Source organism: Sciurus vulgaris (assembly GCF_902686455.1).
Source record: "Sciurus vulgaris genome assembly, chromosome: 5".
NCBI lineage: Eukaryota > Metazoa > Chordata > Mammalia > Rodentia > Sciuridae > Sciurus > Sciurus vulgaris.
The window spans coordinates 51,650,786-51,672,709 of record NC_136465.1 but is presented as its reverse complement, the minus strand read 5'-3'; the positions used below and the strand labels follow the sequence as shown (position 1 = coordinate 51,672,709).

General features: G+C 37.8%; 1 protein-coding gene across 4 annotated transcripts in view; it reads right to left on the bottom strand.

Moving 5' to 3' along the window:
* KAT6A (lysine acetyltransferase 6A) overlaps positions 1 to 17,697 on the bottom strand; it is a 95,581-nt gene extending 77,884 nt beyond the window's left edge. For 2 of the 4 annotated variants that reach the window (XM_079140612.1, XM_079140615.1), the window contains exons 1-2: positions 17,556 to 17,697; positions 13,921 to 14,841 (exon numbers count right to left, since the gene is read on the bottom strand). In XM_079140612.1, coding sequence (XP_078996738.1) covers positions 13,921 to 14,520 — 600 coding nt within the window. In that variant the 5' untranslated portion in view covers positions 14,521 to 14,841; positions 17,556 to 17,697. Of the gene's footprint in view, positions 1 to 13,920; positions 14,842 to 15,066; positions 15,198 to 17,555 lie in introns of all 4 variants that reach the window. The other 2 variants (XM_079140613.1, XM_079140614.1) reach the window with 2 other exon arrangements.
* Positions 17,698 to 21,924: the final 4,227 nt, after the last annotated feature.

The window sequence follows — 21,924 nt, the reverse complement described above, 5'->3', positions numbered from 1 at the left end:
GCAACAGGAAGCCTAGGATGGCAGCATCAAGGACAGAAAGAGCCAATAACAGAGTGGGGCTACAAAAGTGACAACAGTTGTGGTCGGCATGCTATCTGTCTTTCAGCTTTCTTAAATGATATGCTTTCTCAATGTTCTAAGTTTAAAGATGCTCGTTTAAAATCTTGATCGACTCTCATACAAGGAGAGGAACAAGTTCACCTTTGCCACCAAGTATCTTTCCTCGCCCTATAAAACAATTTTCAGATAATCTTTTTTCTGCTTTAAAAGACTAAATAAATAAATATATCCTGCTGGCTTAGAGGTTACCCTATCATACCTCTACCATAAGCTCAAAGAATGCACAGTATCAAGTATAAAAGCTGTTCTAAAAATACCAAGCATATAAAATGCAATGTTTGCTTGGGACAACAGTGACTTCAAAACCGAGATCTGAAAGTTGGTGATATTTTAAAAATTCATATCCCTTAAACATTTCTATATTCCTAAAATGTTTTGCTTCTAGGCCTTTGTACATGCTGTTCTCTTTGTAGGAACCACACTCCTTCCCACTCCACCCATTTGCTTCCCCACTTCACTAACCTCTCACATGTGACTTCCTGTGAGATCCAAGAAATTTCCCTGGCCTCCCCTACCCCTGCTCTGTGTTGCCAAGCATTCTGTGATAATTACAGAGACTGTGTCTCCTTCACTCAGGACTTACTCATTGTGCTGGCACCTGGAAGATGCTCAATGAATACTTGTAAAGCAACAGGACACTGTTAGATAAATGGGGATGCAGGGGGTGGAGGGGTGAAAAACAAGATCCTAAATTCACTAATAGGAGATAGGATAAAACAACAATATAACATAAAAAGGACCATGACAGAGGTGTGTACAGGACATCAAGGACATGAAGAGAGCCTCAGAGTGGGTTGGGTGATAAGGGAAGAAAGTGAAAGAGGATATGCCTGAACTAAATCTGTGAGGTTAAATAAGAGTTAATGGACAAAGAGAAGTAATGATCACTTCAGATAGAAGAAAAATACAAGAGCAAGAGAAAACGAGAGAGACTTAAGAACTGTGAGGAATCTGATACAGTACAGTGGCTCTCAAACTTTAAGATACATCAGAATTAGCTGGAGGGCTTATTAACATACAGGTTGCAGAGTCCCAACCCGTTTCTGATTCAGTAAGCCATGGAATATGTATGACTTTAGAATCTGCATTTCATTATGGACTAGAGGACTGGCTTAGTGGTAAAGTGCTTGCCATGCATGCACAAGACCCTGGGCTCAGTCTACGACACCACCAAAAAAACAAAAAGAAAGCATTTCAAGCAAGTTTTCAGGGGTCACTACTGCTGGTGCTGGTCCAAGACTACATTCTGAGAATCTCCGATTATAGTAGAACACAGATGGCATATGAAAAAGTAGCAATAAATAAATCTAGAGCAACTTGGTAGTGGGGACTACATATCATATATACTATACCACAGATTTGGCACTGAAAGATTTTAAGCAAATGAGTAAGATTAATTTTAGAAAGATGGTAATAAGTCGGATGTGGTGGTACATGCCTGTAATCCCAATGACTCAGGAGTCTGAGGTAGGAGGATCTCAAGTTCAAAGCCAGTCTCAGTAACTTAGGGAGGCCTTAAGCAACTTAGAGAGACCCTGTTTCAAAATATAAAATAAAAAGGAATGGGGATACAGCTCAATGGTTAAGCACCCCTAGGTTCAATCCCTGGTTAAAAAAAGAAAGAAAAAAGAGGGAGGAGGGGAAGGAGGGAAAGAAAGAAGGTAATAATTGTTAACATTTATTGAGCACTTTTTCATTATTAGAAGGACCTTATATATTCTGAACTGTCCAGTATAGTAGCTATTAGCCATATGTGGCTGTTTCAATTGAATTATAGTTAAATAAAACTAAAAATTTAGCTCTTCAGTCAGCTAGCCACATGTCCAGAGCTCAGGAGCTAAAATTGGGCTAAGGTTACAAAAGTAGAGAGCACCAATAGAGAATATTTCTCTCTTAGTACAAAGTTCTAATAGACAACACTAGAATACATTAACTCATTAAATCCTCACAACTTTGTTATGAGATAAGCACTGTATTATCCCCATTTTATAGAAGGAAACGTGGTGAAGATTAAGCGAACCACCAAAGGTCTTAAAGCAAGTATTGCCAGCATGGGATGCAAACCAAAATGGTCTGGTTCTTGAACCTACATTCTTATCCCTTCTTAGTAACATCATTCTTAGAAATAATATAGACTGGAGGGAGATGATAGTGGAATAAGGAAAACCAATAAGAAAGATGTTGAAGTAAATCAGAAGAGAAATGATAAGGACCTAAGAGAATAGCAGCTGGAATGGAGACAAGGTTACTTAATGGAGATGTTTAAAAAGTATGAGAAAAGATTGGAGACATACTAAAACTGAACCCAGAATATATACAAGTGCTGTTTGGAAGACAATGCCAAAATTTCTTTTTAAGCATAAGTCAATGACATCTCTTGTATTACATTAAGAAATCAGAAGAACAAGTTAAGGGCAAATGATAAATTATACCTGTGTCATCATAAATGTGAAGGGATGGATATAAAACATTACATAGCAGGATATGTAAGTCCAGATCTTAGAAGACAGATCTAGAATTAAGATATGAAATTAGAGTTATCAGTATACACTGAAGAGAGATCTAAAGATAATCCAGAAAGGTTGAAATAATAAAAAATGGATGAAAGCCAGGTGCAGTGCCGCACACCTGTAATCCCAGAGGCTCAGGAGGCTGAGGCAGGAGGATCATGAGTTCAAAGTCAGCCTCAGCAAAAGTGAGGCACTAAGCAACTCAGTGAGACCTGTCTCTAAATAAAATACAAAATAGGGTTGGGGATGTGGCTTAGTGGTCAAGTGCCCCTGAGTTCAATACCTGGTACCAAAAAAAAAAAAAAAAGGGGGTGACGAGCACCTTAGAGAATACCAATATGTAAGATACAGGCAAAAGATAAAAATGACAGTAAGTGAAAAGGAATTATCAGAAAGATTGCAGGGAGAGGGATTCTTAGCAAAGAATTATTCCAGAACTCAAGAAGAAAAGACTGGGCAACAAGTGTAAAATGCTGCTGAGAAGGCAGGTAAAATAAAACTGAAAACTGCCCAAAGAGCAGTTTCGAATAGTACTTTAGGGCCAAAAGAAAGAATGCAGTAGATCTAGAATAAATACAAACTTTCTAAAGTTTAAAAATGAAAGCAAGAAGAGTACAGAAAATGATCTGGAAAGTGGTTTTGTTTGTTTTCACTCTGATGAAAGAGACTACACAGGGAAAGATGGCACAGTCAAAAGACTGGGAAATGAATATTCTTTATGGAACAGGGTCTCAAGGTACAAGAGAATAGGATCCTGCACATAAAAAAAAAAAAAAAAAAAACTAGCCTCTGACTTCTCTTACTGTTCTCTAAGAAGATAACAAGGGGGTAAAAATAAGCACAGCTGTGTTTGCGTTGGCATGAGAGGGGCATAAACTCAATGAGCTCATGGATTGATAAGATTCCATTTTCTACATGAAGGAACATATGGGGGTATATGCTCATTAGGAGAAAGACAAAAGGGTTAGAGCAAATACTTAAGAACTGACTACCTAGAGATAACATCCTTCAAGTAGAAGGCAGAAGCTGAAATTATAGGACATGAATCTGTAAGTGGTACCCCCACCACATAGTTGTATGACTTTCTCCAAAATGAAAAACAGTCTAATATAAGAGCAGGAAGGGGAAAATGTTGGCATAACTTCAAGGTAAGGGTTTGCCAACTGGATGCAGGAGTATTTGGAATTAACTAAGGATGAGCCATAAAGCCAAGGGATTAGAAGAACAGCATTAGAATAATAACTCCACCATACATACCAGAATCATGAAGGTAACTGTCTCCAACCTATATACTGTGTGAGATCTTGATGAGATAAAAATAACAGGCCCAGAGGGAGAGAGATGATTAGCGAAGTTATGGTTAGGGAGTAAGATAAAATAGAATTTAGGTGTCCAGAAGTACAGTGTCATGGATCCAAAATGTGTTCATCAGAGAGGGTGTAAATATGTTATGTCTCTATCTGAATTTCAATGACTAAGTAGTACCTGCTTTTTGTTCCCTGCCTCCCTCAGTCAGTTTCCACTTCAGAGATTTCGATTCCAATGATCACAGCAGTGGTTCTTAACTCTGGATACACATTAGACAGACATCCTTTAACACATACACACACACCCCTCTGAAACCTGGGTTCTACTGCTAGAGTCTAATTAATTGGTATTTATTTTTTAAAGCTCCTCAGGTGATTCTAAAGTGGACTTAAAGAGTCAAAAATCCTGCTTTAGAAAGAATGGGTTTAGCTTTATGTTACAGAATTAAAGAAAAACTGGTATGAAAAGAAATTAGGTAAATAAGGCAGGAAAATGATGAAAGAGGATATAAACAAGAAATCAAATATTTAAAGATACCCAGAAGAGAAAAACTGGGAAACCACTCAAGAACAGAATCACATTCAATGCACATAGCAATGTTTCTAATAGTTCTTCTATAAGTTCTATAGAACCCCGAAGTTAAATCTTTACTGGAGCCAAAGATGAGAATAATAAGAAAAAAGAAACCTATACTTTACAAAGCTAAAAGAACTGAAAACCACACTTAGCAGCAACTCTCAAGGTCAACTGCAGTTTACAATTCCCTGGAGGAAAAAGCAGCCTATAACACAGGCTTGATAACACGTCTACACATATGAAATCCACCTGTCCTACACGTAGGTGTCCATTGTCTTCTTTCAGACAGTAAAATATTTCATAAAAAGTTTTTATTTTTTCAGTTCCCAGACTTTCTACATCCATTAATTTCTCATTAATACCAGTAAATCTTTTTTTAAAAAATCACTTGGTGATTTTACAAATAACAATCCTCAAACTCAGCCTTTATTTGCTAGGATTATAATCAACTTCTAAGTTTTACAACAAAGCAGAAATTGTATAAAGATGAATGCTAGGATGAGCATGGTGGAGCATGCCTGTAATCCCAGAGGCTGGGGAGGCTGAAGCAGGAGGATTTTAAGTTCAGAGCCTGCCTCAGCAACTTAGCGAAGCCGTGAGCAACTCAGCGAGACCCTGTCTCTAAATAAAATATAAAAAGAGCTGGGGATGTGGCCGAGTGGTTAAGCACCCTGGTTTGTTGTGCGCGCGCACACACACACACACACACACACACACACACACACACAAAGATGAATGCTAGTCAAAAAAGACTAATAAAAACAAAAATTATTTGATTTTTTAATTCTTTTTTTTGTAATTGTAGATTGACAGCATACCTTTATTTTATTTGTTCATTTTTATGTGGTGCTAAGGATCAAACCCAGAGCCTCACACATGCTAGACAAGCACTCTGATGCTGAGCTACAGCCTTAACCCCCGAAATTATTTGGTGTCTGCTATCTTCCCTATATGATTTGTTTACTGGTAATACTACATATCTCTCAAACTCCACCCAGATACAAGTATATACACAGAGCACTAGACTACACACTCTTGGTCTACTCATATTTAATGCTTTGATAAAAATTACTTTGTTAATTAGCAGAAATTCTTGTGTACTTTGCTATTTCTATCTCAGTCTCAAGAATTTTAAATTCTGACCAATTTTCCAAGTGACTCAGAAGTCATCTGTGTTGCAGACATACTGAAAATTAGATTTATTTTTAAGTGGACAGTTTTTTAAAACTCAAGGAGCACTTTCTCTTGCATTAAGATAACTCAACATGTTCTTCTAATACTAATCTAAAAACAGGAAAATGTCAAATTCCTCTAATTTGAACCAAAGAAAAAGGTTGTTTTTTTTTTTTAAAGAGAAAGAAATGGTTTCAACTCTTTAACAAGAATGTATAGCTATTTTCAAACACTAAAACAGGCAGATTTACGTATCTATGTTTTACAAAATCATCAAAATTCTCTAGACCAGAGTTTATTCTATGGTTTCCATTAAAGGAGAAAGTTCTAACCACATTTAATTTATACCAATTGCTTTTTCATACTATAAAATAGTACTACAGCATAATGAAAAAAAGAATATAATCAAGATAGACTTGATCAATTCACCCAGATGTTATCAACTAGATGTGCCACTGGACAAGACACATCTCTTTGGTTCTCAGTTTCCCTGGTTGTGAAGTTAAGAGTAAAATCACTGTGATTTCAAGATTGCTACTGGCTAAAACTTCTACAAAATGCAGAGCATTCTTTTTTCCCTAAGAATTTATCTATACTTTGTAAATATAATTCAACTATGAAATATTCTTTCAATCAACATTACAGCCAGGTTTATATTTTTAGTTTTCACCTCTTCCCAATTGCTGTTATAAACTATTTTGACCCAGAAGAACATTCTACAAATCTAAATGCTACATTACTGTAATCACTATGCTTAATTTTAACACTTAACAAAATAGTACCATACCACAAACTACTACTTCACCTGTTCCCTAATAAAATTGAAAGTAATTCTTTGGTCTTAAATTTACAGTTATGTACAGAGCTGATGAAAGCCATCTGTTGGGAACTCTGACTTTCCTGTCAAAGGAAAAAAAAAAAAAAAAACCAGAAGGAACAGCCTTCATTTTCCTGGGAACCAGCTGCAGCTGAATCAGTCCTAATCCTGCTCCAGCTGGGACAAGCAGAAGGGTGAAGTTGCTACTGGTCTAATTCATCTGCTCAAATCCTTTGTGAAATGACTCCACCTTTGAGCAGCCAACTGGTAAACAATTTTACCAGAATGAAGCTCTTAACAATTTCCATATATATAAAACACATTTATTTCTTTTCAAGATTGTAAATCAGAACATGAAAGTATGCATTATTTTAATTTTAAAAAACATTCTGTAGTTCAGTAGGAAAAAAAAAATCAGTTCTATTTTAACCAGCAAACTTGACACCCAGATTCAATCTTCTCACATAGGTAACAACCAAGTCAAGTGTAGAAATATATTTTCTTCAAAACATTTTTAAATAGGGGAAAAAAATCTAAAAGATGTCACTAAGATTCTTAAACATTAGGTCTGAAATAATATAAATTGTTTCCCCAGATTCCTCGCACAGCTCCTATTATCTATCTGCTTTCACAGTATTTAAGGTAAGGATAATGCAAAGAAGTAGTACTGGTCCATATGTCCAGAATGAATTCAATAAAAAAACAGGCAGCAAGAAGAAGAAATTTAATGCACCTTGCATTTTCTTTACATTCATTTTCAATTTGGTTTTTAATGAGAAGCTATAGTGAAAATATATTATTAAAACCTATTAAATAGTTATTATATAAATATTATACCTATAAAACTTAACCATGTAGAGTTCCTTTGAAACATTAATAAGAAAATACATGTTAAAACACTCAGAACAGTGAACTCATTAGTCCTTAAAAAGTGTTACCTATAGTTTTATACAAGCAACTATTTACATTCCCTTAGTCTCTAGATAAAGTCAGAGGGGGGGGGAAAAAAAGAAAGAGGCCACAATATTTAGACCTTTTAGATCTCTATTTGCAAAGAATTTGTGGACTCTATAAATATATGATAAATGAATAGGTTATGAACCACAGTTGGTATAAAAGTTTTTATTAATAATGGCTAACCCAGACTTCAATAGCTCAAGTTTTCTTCCAGGGTGTGTCATAGGCTGAAAATTACCAAAAATCACTGAACTTGTAGGCTAATCAGAAGATCAAAAAGTACCTGTACATTTGATTATTTTTAAACAAAGGTAGCTTAAGTATATTTAAGTAATTATAAGAAATATTTAAACAAATACTGACTACAAACATCTCCCCGAGTTATTTTTAAATGAGCTTTTTTTAAAAAAGAACAAGTCTGCTGAGACAAATTCCAAACCACATTTACAATTAATCCCAGCCAATGACTTGTTAGGGATTTTTATGGAGTCACAAAAAAATGATGTAAATGATGATGTAAGATAAAAATACATTACATTAAAAAATTGAGAACACTATGTTTCAATCTTGATGTTACAAAATCTACATTACCAACATCACTGCATCTTCATCATTTTTTAGCATCTTTTATTTTCCAGATTTTTTGCTTTTAATTTTTTTTTTTTTTTTTTTTTTTGGTACCAGTGATTGAACCCAGGGGCCCTTAACCACCAAGCCACATCTGCAGCCCTTTTTTATATTTTATTAGAGACAGGGTCTTGCTGAGTTGCTTAGAGCCTTGCTAAGTTGCTGAGGCTGGGTTTGAACTCCTGATCCACCCGCCTCAGCCACTTGAGAGGCTGGATTACAGGCAAACACCACAGCACCTGGCTTCTTTTTATTTTTTAAGTGAACAAGCAGTCCATACACTCCCTAATTTAATAGCATGGACAACTCCTATTCGCTGCCCTTTTAATTATGTATCCTAACATTATATCTGAAATTGAAATTACCAAGCTTAAATTTATAAACAATTTTCTTACATAATTCCACTATTCTAACATATAAAAACGTGACACAATTTTACCATAAAGGTCATTTCCAAACGCTAAATGAAAACTTTACCTTTTACTCTCAGTAACTTGAAAGCATATCCCATTCTCATTAACTTTACCTTAAAATTTTAATTTCCTGTCAAATCCTCACTTTAACTTATGAATCTAAAAGACATACTCCAAGCGGACCACAAACTGGCAATCCCAGCGACTTAGAAGGCTGAGGAAGGAGGATCACAAGTGCAAAGACAGCCTCAGCAATTTAGTGATACCCTATCTCCAAAAAAAAAAAAAAAAAAAAAAAAAAAAAAACAAAAAGCTGGGGATGGGGATGTGGCTCAGTGTTTAAAGACCCCTGGTGCCAAAAATAAAAATATTCTAGTAAAACTAAATAATTTGGACTCGACTCGACTAAGAGATGATTATTTTAAGATAAAACATAGTAGAAGTTAAGAGATGTATCACTTAATCTATTCCAGATTACCTGGCTGGGTAATAACCTAAACAAAAATATTGGACGTCAATACCTACTTTTCTCTTTCCAAGAGAACATTTTAGTAAATGTTCCAAAATTCTACTCCACAGAATAACATTTTAACGATTTAGATGATTACCACAAAAGCATTCTTTTGTATTTTCTGGACTTAATAATATGGAACATAAACCATATATATATATATTCCTTGGAGATATATATAACTATATATATATAACTATATATATAACTATATATATATATCTCCAAGGAATCTTTGGTTCCTGACACATTCTTAATAGTCCAAAGTCAGTTTTGAAATTTGTTCCACAACAGAAAAAGAAAATAAGGGAAGGGTCACAAACAGCAAAGGGGTGGCAAGGGGTTGGATTATTAATTAGGGAAGTTAATGTAAGTATGACTCTCTACTTTAGTGCAGTGATAAACATTTAGATTATGGCTCCCTGGAGGTGGTAGGTATTCGTCTTACAAGGACTCTGGAGCCAGAATGCCAAGGTTCAAATCCCAGCTCTGTTAGGATACCATATAAGTGAGACTTTGGCGTGTTACTGAATCTCTTTTATGCCTCATTTTCTTCAACTATAAAATAATCGTACCAACTTCATTGTTGGGACATATCAATGTTAGTTTTATGAGGGTGAAATGAGTTACATGTATACAGTAGTCCCCCCTTCTCCACTGTTTTGCTTTTTGCAGTTTCAGTTCCTCATCAACCATGGTCCAAAATATTAAATGGAAAATTCCATAAACAAGTAATTCTTAAATTTTAAATAACATTATTATAGTATTGTTTTAATTTGTATATTTTATTAATTATTGCTGTTAATCTCTTACTATGCCTAATTCATAAATAAAACTTTATCATAGGTTATATACAAAAAAAGAGCATATGCAGATGCTCCTCAATTTACAATGGGGATTAAGTTCCAATAAGCCAATGGTAAATTTAAGTACTGTAAACTGAAAATGCATTTCATATACCTAACCTGCCACACATGATAGTTTAGCAACACAATGCACTATAGAGTATTGGTTATTTCCCTGCTGGATCACTTGGCTGACTGGGACCTGGGGCTTAGGCTGTCACTGCCCAGCATTACAAGAGTATCGTAACCCTCAGCCTAGGAAAAGATTGAAATTCAAAATTTCAAAGTACACTTTCTATTGCACATGCATCACTTTCATGACATTGTCAAAGTAGAAAATTCGTTAAGTCAAATCATGGTAAATCAGGGACCATGTGCCTAGGGCTTAATACCAGTTTTAATTTCAGAGGTTTTGGAATGTATCCCCTGTGGACAAGGGGGAACTACTGCATAGTATTAAATTAATGTCTTGCATATAGTAAACTAACTCACCATAAGCAACCATACCCTAAAACTAGTTCATAAATTCCCCATATAACATGATAAAACTTTTAAATCACAATATACCACAAATTCTCTTCACTACTTTTCAATGCAACACTAAACTTCAAGTGACTTTACAACACCTCTGGAGAATATTTTCTATACATTCTCCCCCTAAAGAACAAACACTACTTACTTTTCTGAAAATCTAACATACAATTAGTTCCTTCCAAAGGTTAGTAAAACAATAATGAACAGTTAGAACAGACTCAGGAAAAAGTATAGAGAAACTTCTCAAGTCACTCCATATAGTCCTTGAATTTCATCTCTTACCCAACAGCTGACCAGGCCAATAGATACATTAGCATTCCAGAGAAAATAAAGCCATATCAGTTTCAAGCAGAATGCCTGGCTCACAGTAGGTGTTCAATAACTATTTGCTGGATTAATGAATGCCTGAAAGTGAAACTACTTCTGGCCTATACCTTCCTTTTTCCATCACTGTCAAATACACTCCAGTTTTTTTCTTTAGTTTTTTTCTGTTGAGACTATATAGGTTCATAACCACAAGTCAATAAATTCCTCATAGGAACTAATTAGGTAGTATCAAGGAGAGGAAGAAAAGTAATCAAAATAACAATAAAAGGAACAAATATATAACCAGTTCAAAGGAGAAATAATTCCCCCCCTAGAGTTCACTGTATTATGATTCTGAATGTGGGTTTTTCATAGTTTTGGGGAAAGTCACCCAGGAAATTCAATACTGCAAATAAGATTTCATTTAAAAAATAAAACAGATCTCATAAACTCTAATTTCATAGTTATTATCATAAAATCCAATGAGATCAGTACACAAAGAAGTCTACTCAAAGAAACTCAATCTTCCCAAATGTATACTCCAAATTTGGTAGCTTCAGTAAAGTACACTACATATTTGAGCTATGTAGCCATACAGGTATTCCTAACCAAAGTAAACGAGATCTCTACTGAATTAAACCTTTTTTTAATGCAAAGATACTGTGCAATGGCCTCAGCAGAGGTCCTCAGCTCCACTGCAAAATGAGGATTTTAAGTTGGTTCTCAAGGTCACTTACAAAACTGAAGTACTATTCTGTATTGCACCAAATTAGACTATCTGTTAAAAATATGCACTCTTGACATTTTAATTATGACTAATATTTTTTTTAAAAATTAAAATATCTGGGGCTGGTGTTATAACTCAGTGGTGGAGCTCCTGCCTAGCATGTGTGAGACCCTGGGTTCAATCCCTGATAGACAGATTGAGACAGAGTTTTATATATATACATATAATGTGTATTTAAATAAATAAATATTTAAATATATAATTCAAGCAAGGGAAATTATTACAGAAGCAAATATCCAGGTATTCTAACAAGAATTTATAATACCCAATTCATAGCTATGGCACTGAATTCATCTAACTATAAATTATTTCCTGTTTCCACGCAGTACACCTGTTAGATCATCTGATAACAGTTATATGAATCTAATTATATTTTAATTACAGCCACATGTTCAAGAAACAGTTCTTTCATCTGAGAATTTTTACAGTACTAAACTACAGTACTACAGTACTGAACTACAAAAGAGTAACTACTTGTCCACCTTGAATTTTAAATATACTCTTAAAATGCTCAAATGACAAAATCATTTTATGAATGGGATTCTCTGCCAATTTATGACTCTGAGAATCTGTTTATATGTAACACAGATTGAATATCCCTTATCCAAAATACACGGGACCAGAAGTTTTTCAAATTTCAGACTGTTCTTTGGATTTTTGGAATATGTGCAGATTCATTACCAGTTTAGCATCCTTTATCCAAAAACCCATAATCCGAAATATTCCAAAGTCTGAAACTTCATAACACTTTGAAACAGTAAGCTTCAGAGCATTTACCTGGTGCTCAAAAAGATCTGAACATGGGAACATTTTGGATTTTCAGATTACAGATACTCAACCTATAAAAGTATGCTCTTTTCAAAGTTCACATGAAAAAAATGAACCCTAAAATAGATCTCTAAGAATTTCACTGAAGAACAATATTATTTATTTTCAATTGCCATTTGAACAAAAATCTATATTCAGTGGAATATTAGTAACTCCAATAAATTTAGATCAAATCTCAGAATACTTTCAAATACACACAATCTTTCATTCTAGAAGTAGCTTAATGATCTTAAGCAAAACAAAGATTACTAATATACACAAAGGTGCAACAACTTATAGCACTATCCATCGCCAAAGAACATTTCAGAGCAGCTAAAATACTATTCAATATAGAAGATAGCAACTAATAAAATTCTCTTAATCCCCACACATCTGTTTAAGGGCCAACATTTACTGTTAAAAAGACATAATTTCTTTTCTTTTTTTTTTTTTTTTTTTGAGGTGGGGCTTACTGGGTATTGAACTCAGAACTCAGAGGCCCTCCACCACTGAGCCACATCCCCAGCCCTCCTTTGTATTTTATTTAGAAACAGGGTCTCATTGAGTTGCTTAGTGCTTCACTTTTGCTGAGTCTGGCTTTGAACTCATGATCCTCCTGCCTCAGCCTCCTGAGCTGCTAGGATTACAGGTATGAGCACCCAGCAAAAAAAAGACATACTTTCAACCATACAAAATAACAGCATAACCTAACTCAACAGAGTAAGGTATACCATAGGGCAGCAAAATTCCCAACTCTCTGGAACCTTTCTAATTCAGGATACTGTAGTCCTGTCCCATGTAAGTATAGCTATCATAAATAATAATGTTTAGGACATCACCAAAACCATATTACATGGCAGAAAGCTATAATGCTTTATAATAAGAATTGTTAAATTTGCTTAGCTCATGCTATGGGTCATGAGAATTCATCTCATTACTATCTAGTGACAACTTTAAATGGAAAAAAGAAAAGAAATAAAAGGGTTAAGAATCATCTGCTGCTTCTAAATTCCTATCTCCAGCACTGAGTGCGCATCAACTTAAGAAATAAAAGGGTTAAGAATCATCTGCTGCTTCTAAATTCCTATCTCCAGCACTGAGTGCGCATCAACTTCCAACAGTAAGGTACTGTAAGAATCTTTTTACTCAAAAGTTTTAAAGTTGTGCTGGGCATGGTGGCACATAACTGTAATCCTACTTAAGAGGCTGAGACAGGAGCATCGCAAGTTCAAGGCCAGCCTGGACAACTTAGTGATACCCTGCCTCAAAATAAAAAGGTCTGCTCAATGGCAGAAACATCCTCGGTTCAATCCCAGTACCAAAAAAGGAAGAGAAAAAAAAAAGTTTTAAAGCTACATGCCACTTTTTAATTTTAATATAAATATGTGCTTTAAGATAGATCACATTTTACACTGTAAATCTTAAGATTTCAAATACTTCAAAGTACCAAACCAAATAGCATCTATTAAATTCTCACAGCCAGAACTTACTAAAAAAAAAACAGAAGAATTACCCCACAAAAGTCCCCCAAACACAACACTTGAATTAACTTCAGAATTCCTGGAAATGTGAATTTGTGACATCCTGTAACATGAGCTCTATGAACACTGATGCATATACATTTCTTACCTTATCCTTTTCATGTGGAAGCAGTGACACTGGAGGTAAACAAGAAAGAGACTCACAACTCTCTTTCCCATCAGCATTAGTTGCTTTAGTGTTGAGTCGATAAAGAGGTCCATCTTTGAGGAGTCTGCCGTGACCAATGGCACGTTTGATAGCCAATCTGAACTGCTGGTGAAAGCCAGAGGCAGCACTGCCTCCAAATAATGCAGACACATCCTTCTGACCTTTCAAAAAGCGTTCAATACTTTTCAAAGTTGAGCCACCAGACTCTGCCAAGCCCTCAAATGCCCGTTTGATTAGTTTATTCCAATCCACATTTTGCTTATTATCCAATTTCCCATGGTTTCGAGGTTTAGGAAGTGCTATTCGCCCAGGATTATCAGGATCTTTATAGGAATTGAGTCCTTTGTTTGAAACTTTTAAAATGGTTCCATCTTTAACACTCAACTCCAATTGTTCTAAAACAGTTTTCCGATCCAAGCCATGGGATGAAGACACTGCATTGCATATCCTTTCTTCTGAAGGACGTTGTTTCTGCTTCTTCACTTTTTTGATGGCCTCCAAAATCCACTCGGTATACAGCGGGTTAGCGAGTTTTACCATGGTGAAGGATTCTGTATATCCATAGAGTCGTTATCCCTTATCCTGATGCTGAGTAAGTGTTACAACATGGAAAACAAGATTCTCGGAGGCTGGGAACCAGTTAACCATAGCATACAAGTTTTCTGGCTGAGTTCTTCCTCCTTTCACAAAACAGAATGCATTCCCACTTTTACTTTAGAAACCAAGACAGCTGGTTATTTGAAATGTCTTCAAACTTCCCACTAACTTTCTCAATAGCACCACACATGGATTTCTTCATAAAGTTGTAAGGATTCCATACATCTCATTCCCAGCTTCAGAGCAAAAATGTGCATCTTATGCCTGAAAAACAAACAATGTTAATTTTCTATCGAGGTCTATTCTATAAATATGCTATAATTGAAATGTTGGAATCTTTTAAAGCAAATAGCAAAGTGTTTAACATTCCAAAACAATCATGTAAGTAAATTATTGGAATAAAAAGAAAAAAAGAGAGAGATGAGTAATTAGGACACAATGAGAAAACAAAATGGGATGTTCTATGAATGACCTTAGGCTACAACTAACCAGAGGAGTGATAGCTATCCTGTACTCCGTCATCTCTGCTCACCAGTCTATGAATTTCAACTCTTCCTTGACATCTTTCCCCAAGAAACTATTCAGCACTTCAACAAGTATCTGGATTAGTAGAAAGAATCCTGTAATGAAAGTAAGAGTAAATCTTTCATCTTTCAAAATTCCAGACATTCAAAGTAGATAAAAACAGTCAAATAAGATAGGCAGAAAACTACTGAGAAAAATTTAACTACTTCAGATATTAAAAGAAATAAGAAACGCAAGTTTCACAGACCAAGTTCAAAAGTACAGTATTACCTTAAGCAAAACTGAAAATTACCTAGTATGAAAGTGCTTAAAGAATTTTAAAATAATCCACTTCCATCCAAATTTTAAGAAATACATGCTGATAGTGACCCAAACTAAGATACTACTATTCACATGCTAGAGGAACTAACAACTGCAGAACTGTTTTATAAGCCATCTATAGAGAAACTAGAAATGAGAAAAGCCCAGAATCACAGGTGACAAATACTGCCTATCAAATGTATAGTACAGAAAAAAACATTGACTATTTGTGGATCAAGAAAGAAATGGATCTAATAAAAATATGAATTCAAGATTGCCGTCTCAAAATGAACATTAATGAGTAAAACCAAAAACATACAAATAGACTACCTCTCTGGGTCAAGGTCAATATTCTGTTACAAAGGAATCAGGCAAATGGGCAGTTTTTTAAAATCACTAAAATAATGAATTATGAACCTAAATGTCTTCTTTGCCCCTAATTTGAAGTTTAACTTTCTTAAGTGTTTTTTAGTACTTCTGCTCTTATTCTGAGGGGCATCTACATACATTACAAGAAAACAATAGTAGAAAAATAGCTCCTGCAGCAAATATTCTTAATAGTAACATTAAAATCAAAAGGGAAGCCGGGCTCTGTGGCACACGCCTGTAATCCCAGGTGCTGGGGAAGCCAAATCAAGAGATTCCCAAGTTCAAGGCCAACCTCAGCAACTTGGCAAGGCTTTCAGCAGCTCGGTGAGACCCTGTCTCAAAATAAAAATAAAAGGGCTGGGGATGTAGTTCAGGGGTAAATTGACCCTGGTCTAAATCTCCAGTTTTAAAAAAAAGAAAACATTAGGAAAGAGATAGCACAATTAACTATTTGATAAGAAAGCAAAGGCTAAAACAAAACATTCAAACCTGTGCCAAGGTTTTACTTTAAAATTAGCTGACTAAAAAGATACCCCCTGAGAGACCTATTTTTATTTTGGTAAAAGTCTCAAAAGGATAAAAATCACCGTCTTATAACTCCAAGAAAGTTCATTATATACATATTAACACTAAGCTAAACGGAAGCTACAACCTGAGTTTAAGACGCTGAAAACGTCCTAATGATGAGGCTCTCAGGTAAAAGAATGAATGACAGCGACTCATTGTCTCTCCGGCCGATACTTTCATCAGTCTCTATGTCTGTAGAAAGTAAGTAAAATACTGTGCTCGTTCCTTAACTCTCAGAAAGTACACCGGCGGTTAGAAAGCATACGCAACTGGCTTTCGATAGTCCTTCCCGGTCCTCAATCCCCACCCCCAAACACATCTTCGCGCTCTCTTTTTAAAGAGCGAGAAACTTTAAAAACTTGAAACAGCACAACCCTACAGTTTGCCAATGGGCTGCTTCGCCGTCACCATTAGATGGAAACAGAACCCCAGGAATAAGTTAACAATGAAATCACGTGGAGTTAAGAGCACTATATCCCCTGTTCCCAGATTTTTCAAATACTGAGCTCCACAGAGGCCGGCTAAAAGGAGGTGTGAGGGGCGCGCAGGCAGCCGCGAGAGCCTGACAGGTCGGGAAGCTCGAGTCCAGAACCGCCGAGGGTTGACAGGCAGCCTGCCGCCTCCCCTCCGGCGCCGGGGCTGACAGCCCGACAGACACAACACCACACGTGCTGCCTCCTCCGCACCACAACACCCGCCAGCCTGTCACCCCACTTGCCGCCTCGGCCCGGCTGTGGTCTCCGCGCCCTGGCCAGGGTGGAGAGTGCGCGCCCGGGGGCGCGGGCAGAGGAGCTGCGCCGGCCAGGAGGCGGCGACCGGCCGGGCGCAGGTGGGACCGGGCAGTGGGCGCGCCCCGAGGGAGAACGGGCTCCTAGCACAGCCCAGCCCGAGGCTCCGCGGCCTGGCCGCTCGCCGCCCGTCCACCCGCCGGTTCCCGGGGCTGGGACCCGCCGCGGGGATTGGGGCGTCGGGCCGCCAGCGCAGGGCGGGCCGGCGGCGCGCGGGCCTGGTGGGGGAAGCCGGGCGCCGGCCGGGCGCGAGGGGGCGGCCACGGCGCCCCGGCCCGAGGCCTGGCGCAGAGCAGCGGGAGGCGGCGCAGGCCGCGGCGGGGCCTGCAGCAGCCCGCCGACCCCGCGAGGCGGTGGAGCGAGCCCGGAGCGGCTTAGCTTCGGGTTCGGAGGCCAGGGAAGGTCGGGGTTGGCTCCTCGTCTACTTACCGGAGGGGAAGAGAGCCGGGATCCCGGGGCCCCGGGCCGGACCGCGGAGATGCCCCAAACTGACACGGCCGCCATCTTGGAGACAGTGAGCTCCGACCGGGGGGAGGGGAGGCGAGGCAGTGGAACAGCCGCGGGGGGAGGGGAAGCGTCGCGAGGGAACGGCTGCCTCGGGGAGGGAGCGGGAACAGCCTGGGCGGGAGGCGAGTGGGGTGGGGGGAAGGACGCGAGGGCGCGGGCGGGGGGCGGCCTAAGAGCGGGAAGAGCTGGCCGGAGCGCCGGGAAAGGCCGGAGGGCGGGGCGGGGCAGGAGGGAAGAGCCGGCCGGGTGGGTCACGTGGGGCCGGTACAAAAGGCCAAAGCCAAAGTGGGAGGAGGACTTGATGGGGCTGGAGGCCAAAGCTGGGGGCTCCTGCTCGCCTTTCTCACGGGCTTGGGCTTGGGCTTGGGCTTGGGCTTGGGCTTGGGAGATACCAAAGAAAGGAGATGGCGTATCCCCATTACAGAGCTAGAGAAACTGAGGGCTGGCGCATGGGTGGGGTGGCTTCCGTAAGGCACGGAAATCCGGTAGCTAGGCGGTATCGGAACTCTTGGTCGCGTCTGTGTTTACAGTTCGAAAATCCTCCCTCCCCGCCAATCGCCTGCACCCTCACTTCTACAGTGACTCTCCCAGAACCCGGGGTTGGGTGTAGGGGCCCGCGGGGAAATCACTTCCCTTCCACCCTTCCCTTTCTGTTCTTTTCATCACCCAGACAGTTCACCCCTAGTGGAGGAAAGAATATGTGCAATGAGAAGGGGTAGAAACTTAAAGACACCCATGTCACTTCACAACAATGACTGCATTTGTCCTTCCCACAACAGCAGAGAAAGTTGGTAGACCTTACTAGAACCGTTTCTATAGGAAACTGCAGACATGGCTCGTGTGACTTGCACAAGGTCACACAGTGAGTATGGGACACACACCTAAATGTGGAGCCCAGACCTGTCTCATTCCAAAACCCAGCTTCTATTCATGCCTTATGCAGAATTACTATTGTTGGCATAGATTACCGAACCACGAAGTGGCAATTTTTCATGGCCAGTGTGTCCTCTACTTGACTGCGTGTATATTTCTTTGACTTGTCTGTCGTGTACTTGAAACTCGGAGACAGGGATTGAGTCAGACTTTTAAGTCTATTCGTTGAAAAGGAAGTCAATAATATGTGAAAAGACATAATAAATGCTTACTAGTTTTATGTGGAAGTGTATTCCTGCTACTCGACCTTTATCTGCCCCTCCTCTCCACCACCTCCTCATTTTATCTCTGCTTTAACTTTTTTGAATTTTTTTTTTTTAGTGTTGATCATTTGCTTGATTCATTTTGCGCTGAAGGAGTGGTATCTGTATTTTATAAACATATTTCCAGATAAATGTTCTTCTATGTTGCCTCTTTGCATCCCCGGTATCTATCATTATGTACAAGTGCTTCTGGTGAATTAAATTTTTTGAATCACTAAAGAGATAAAGTTTCCACCCTACCTTGTACCTTGACTTCTTATAATACCTCAACCCATACTTCCCTTTCTCCATCATAATCCTTAGCCTGATTGTTCTGTACCATAGACTATGAAAGTCATTCGATAATAGAAACAACATAAAAACTTTTTTTTTTCCAGATGATGACCATCCAACTCAACATCCTGACACACATTGATAACAGAAGTGGTGTGGTAAGGTTTACAGAATTCCCCTTCATCACCTACTTCCAAACCCCACCTCCAAAATTAGGAGAGAAGTCTGAGGATACAAGATACTCTATTAGGATATCTTCCATCCTGGATAAATCAAATATATTCTCAAGTGAAATGAGGCCCATACCCAGGATAAAAAGACAAATTCTTAGGAGAACAGACAGGTTCGTATTTCCCCAAGAGGATGGATAAAACTGTATTAATGGAAACAATTGAGTTCCTCATGTGAGATTACAGTATACGGTTTTCTGAAGAAAAATAATACAGAGATGAGTTGTCTTTAGCTTTAGATAATTCAGAAGAAAACTAGCCATAGCCATCCCTGAGGGGAAAAAAACCAAACTGGTGCTTAAGCACACAGTAGCAAGGATTTGAAATCAGTTTGCAACAACAAAGCACATTTGAGCTTTCCAAACAGCTTCCATTAAGTCTCCTTTTGTATATATTATAACTAAAAGGCACATTCAGGAGGTATTCTCAAAATAAAACTTTTGCAACAAAGAGGATTAAAGTCCTTGTCTTTTGCAAGTTACAAAACAATCTGCAGCTCTAAAAGGATAGTTTTTCCTAGCTCAATTTTTAGCTTTTTTTTTTGGGGGGGGGGGCGGAGGATGGGTACCAGGGATTGAACTCAGGCACTCAACCACTTAGCCACATCCCTAGCCCTATTTTGTATTTTTATTAAGAGTCAGGGTCTCAATGAGTTGCTTAGCTCCTTGTCATTGCTAAGGCTAGCTTTGAACTCGTGGTCCTCCTGTCTCAGCTTCCCTAGCCACTGGGATTACAGGCATGCTCAATAGTGCCCAGCCTAGCTTTGTTTTGAGACAAATCAACTTTGAATGACCAACAACTAAAAGTTACTTCCTCTTCAATATTTTGCTCTAAGAATCCCTGATTTGGGGCTGTATTTGATAATTATGTATTATGCAGAGTCCAGGTCTACCTAAAATTAGAAGACTGCTATCCTGTTTCCAAAGGAAGATTTTTAGTTCAATTACATTTAATATAATTACTGATATTTAGATTTATGTCTACCATCTTACACTTTTCTTTTGTCCCATCTATTTTGTATCTCCATCTTGCCTTTTTTTGATTAAAATACTATTAACCCTCCCTATCAGCTTAGATATTCTTTTACTAGTTTTGGAAATTACAACATTCCTTTTTGACTTCTTACACTGCATTGTAAGTTATTCTTTTACCAATTCCCCTGGAATGCTATGATCTTAGAATACTTTGCCTTGTGAACTAAAGTTCTCTGAAGAAGCTGCATTAAAGAAGCTTTACCTTGATTGACCAGACGATCATGTTTCTGGGTAGATGAAATGTTGTAAGTACAGAGCCAAAATTATCTTGAACTATCTTAGGTCCTTTAATAATCAATTACTTTAACTTTCATATCTGACCTAACATTCTCAACTAATAAACTTCTTTGAATGTATCCCTAGGCTTTTGTAGACCTCTAGCCTTGACCAACCCTAAATCTAAGAATGCTATAACATCCAAAACCTACAGAAGAGATTTCTTATAGCCCATCTGTGTGATGTTCCCACCAATGTAATTGTTAAAATGTATTGATTTAGGAATTTCTTTTGTTCTGTAACTATAAAAGTTCATGTAACCTCTTCCACAGTGGAACATGTCATTCAGGGTAACTTGAATCCATGTTCCCAAGCCATGGTCAGTCATATTTGGCTCAGAATAAACTATTTTCTTATTTCCTTTAGAGTTGTTATTTAACATCAACAACCTCTGCTTGCCCCTCCCCCATTTGTGTTGTTTTCATGAATTTTGATTGTGCATATATTTTAATCCATACAAGATTTTATAATTACATTGGTCTGTAAAGCCAATATTTATTTTGTTCTTCCAATATGTATTTCTGTGCTTCTCTAAGGAATATTTTCCTTCCATTTGAAATAATTCCTCTGTTTAGAACAGGTCTTCTGGCAACCCGTTCTGTCTGGGTGTTCCTTAAGAAATGTTATATGATTCTTTATATTTTTGCTGAATTCCAGTTTGGGAAGTTTTTTGTTTTTTTTTTTTTTTTTTAGTACTTTAAAGGAATTTTTCCAATATCTTTTAGTTTCCATCCTTTTTAATTCTTTGAAACTGTAGTTGACCCTGCATAGCCACAGATTTTGAAGGATCTGCATCCATGCATTTGATCAAACATGGATCAAAAATACGAGGGAGAGGTGGGGGATGCTTGTGTACTAAACATACATAGACTTTTTTCTTTTATTATTATTCTCTAAATGATACAGTTTGATAACTACTTATCACATTTATATTGTATTAGGTAGTATAAGCAATCTAGAGATGGTTTGAAGTATATAGCTGGATATACATAGATTATGTGCAAGTATAACAATGTTTAATATAAGGGACTTGTGTTCCTGGTGGATTTTGCTATCTGTGAAATAATTCTGAAAACAAATACTGAGGGATAACTAATGTTCCTTGTTCTGACTTCTTTGAGGACTTTTTTGGTTTTCAACAGTTTACTATAATGTGTCTAGATGTGCTTTTCTTGGTATGCATTTCACATGGGTTCATAAGTGGAATGGATACCATTCATAGAATTCCTCAAATTTATGACTTGATATCCTTTATCGGTCTCTGAACGTTTTCTCTTCTTAT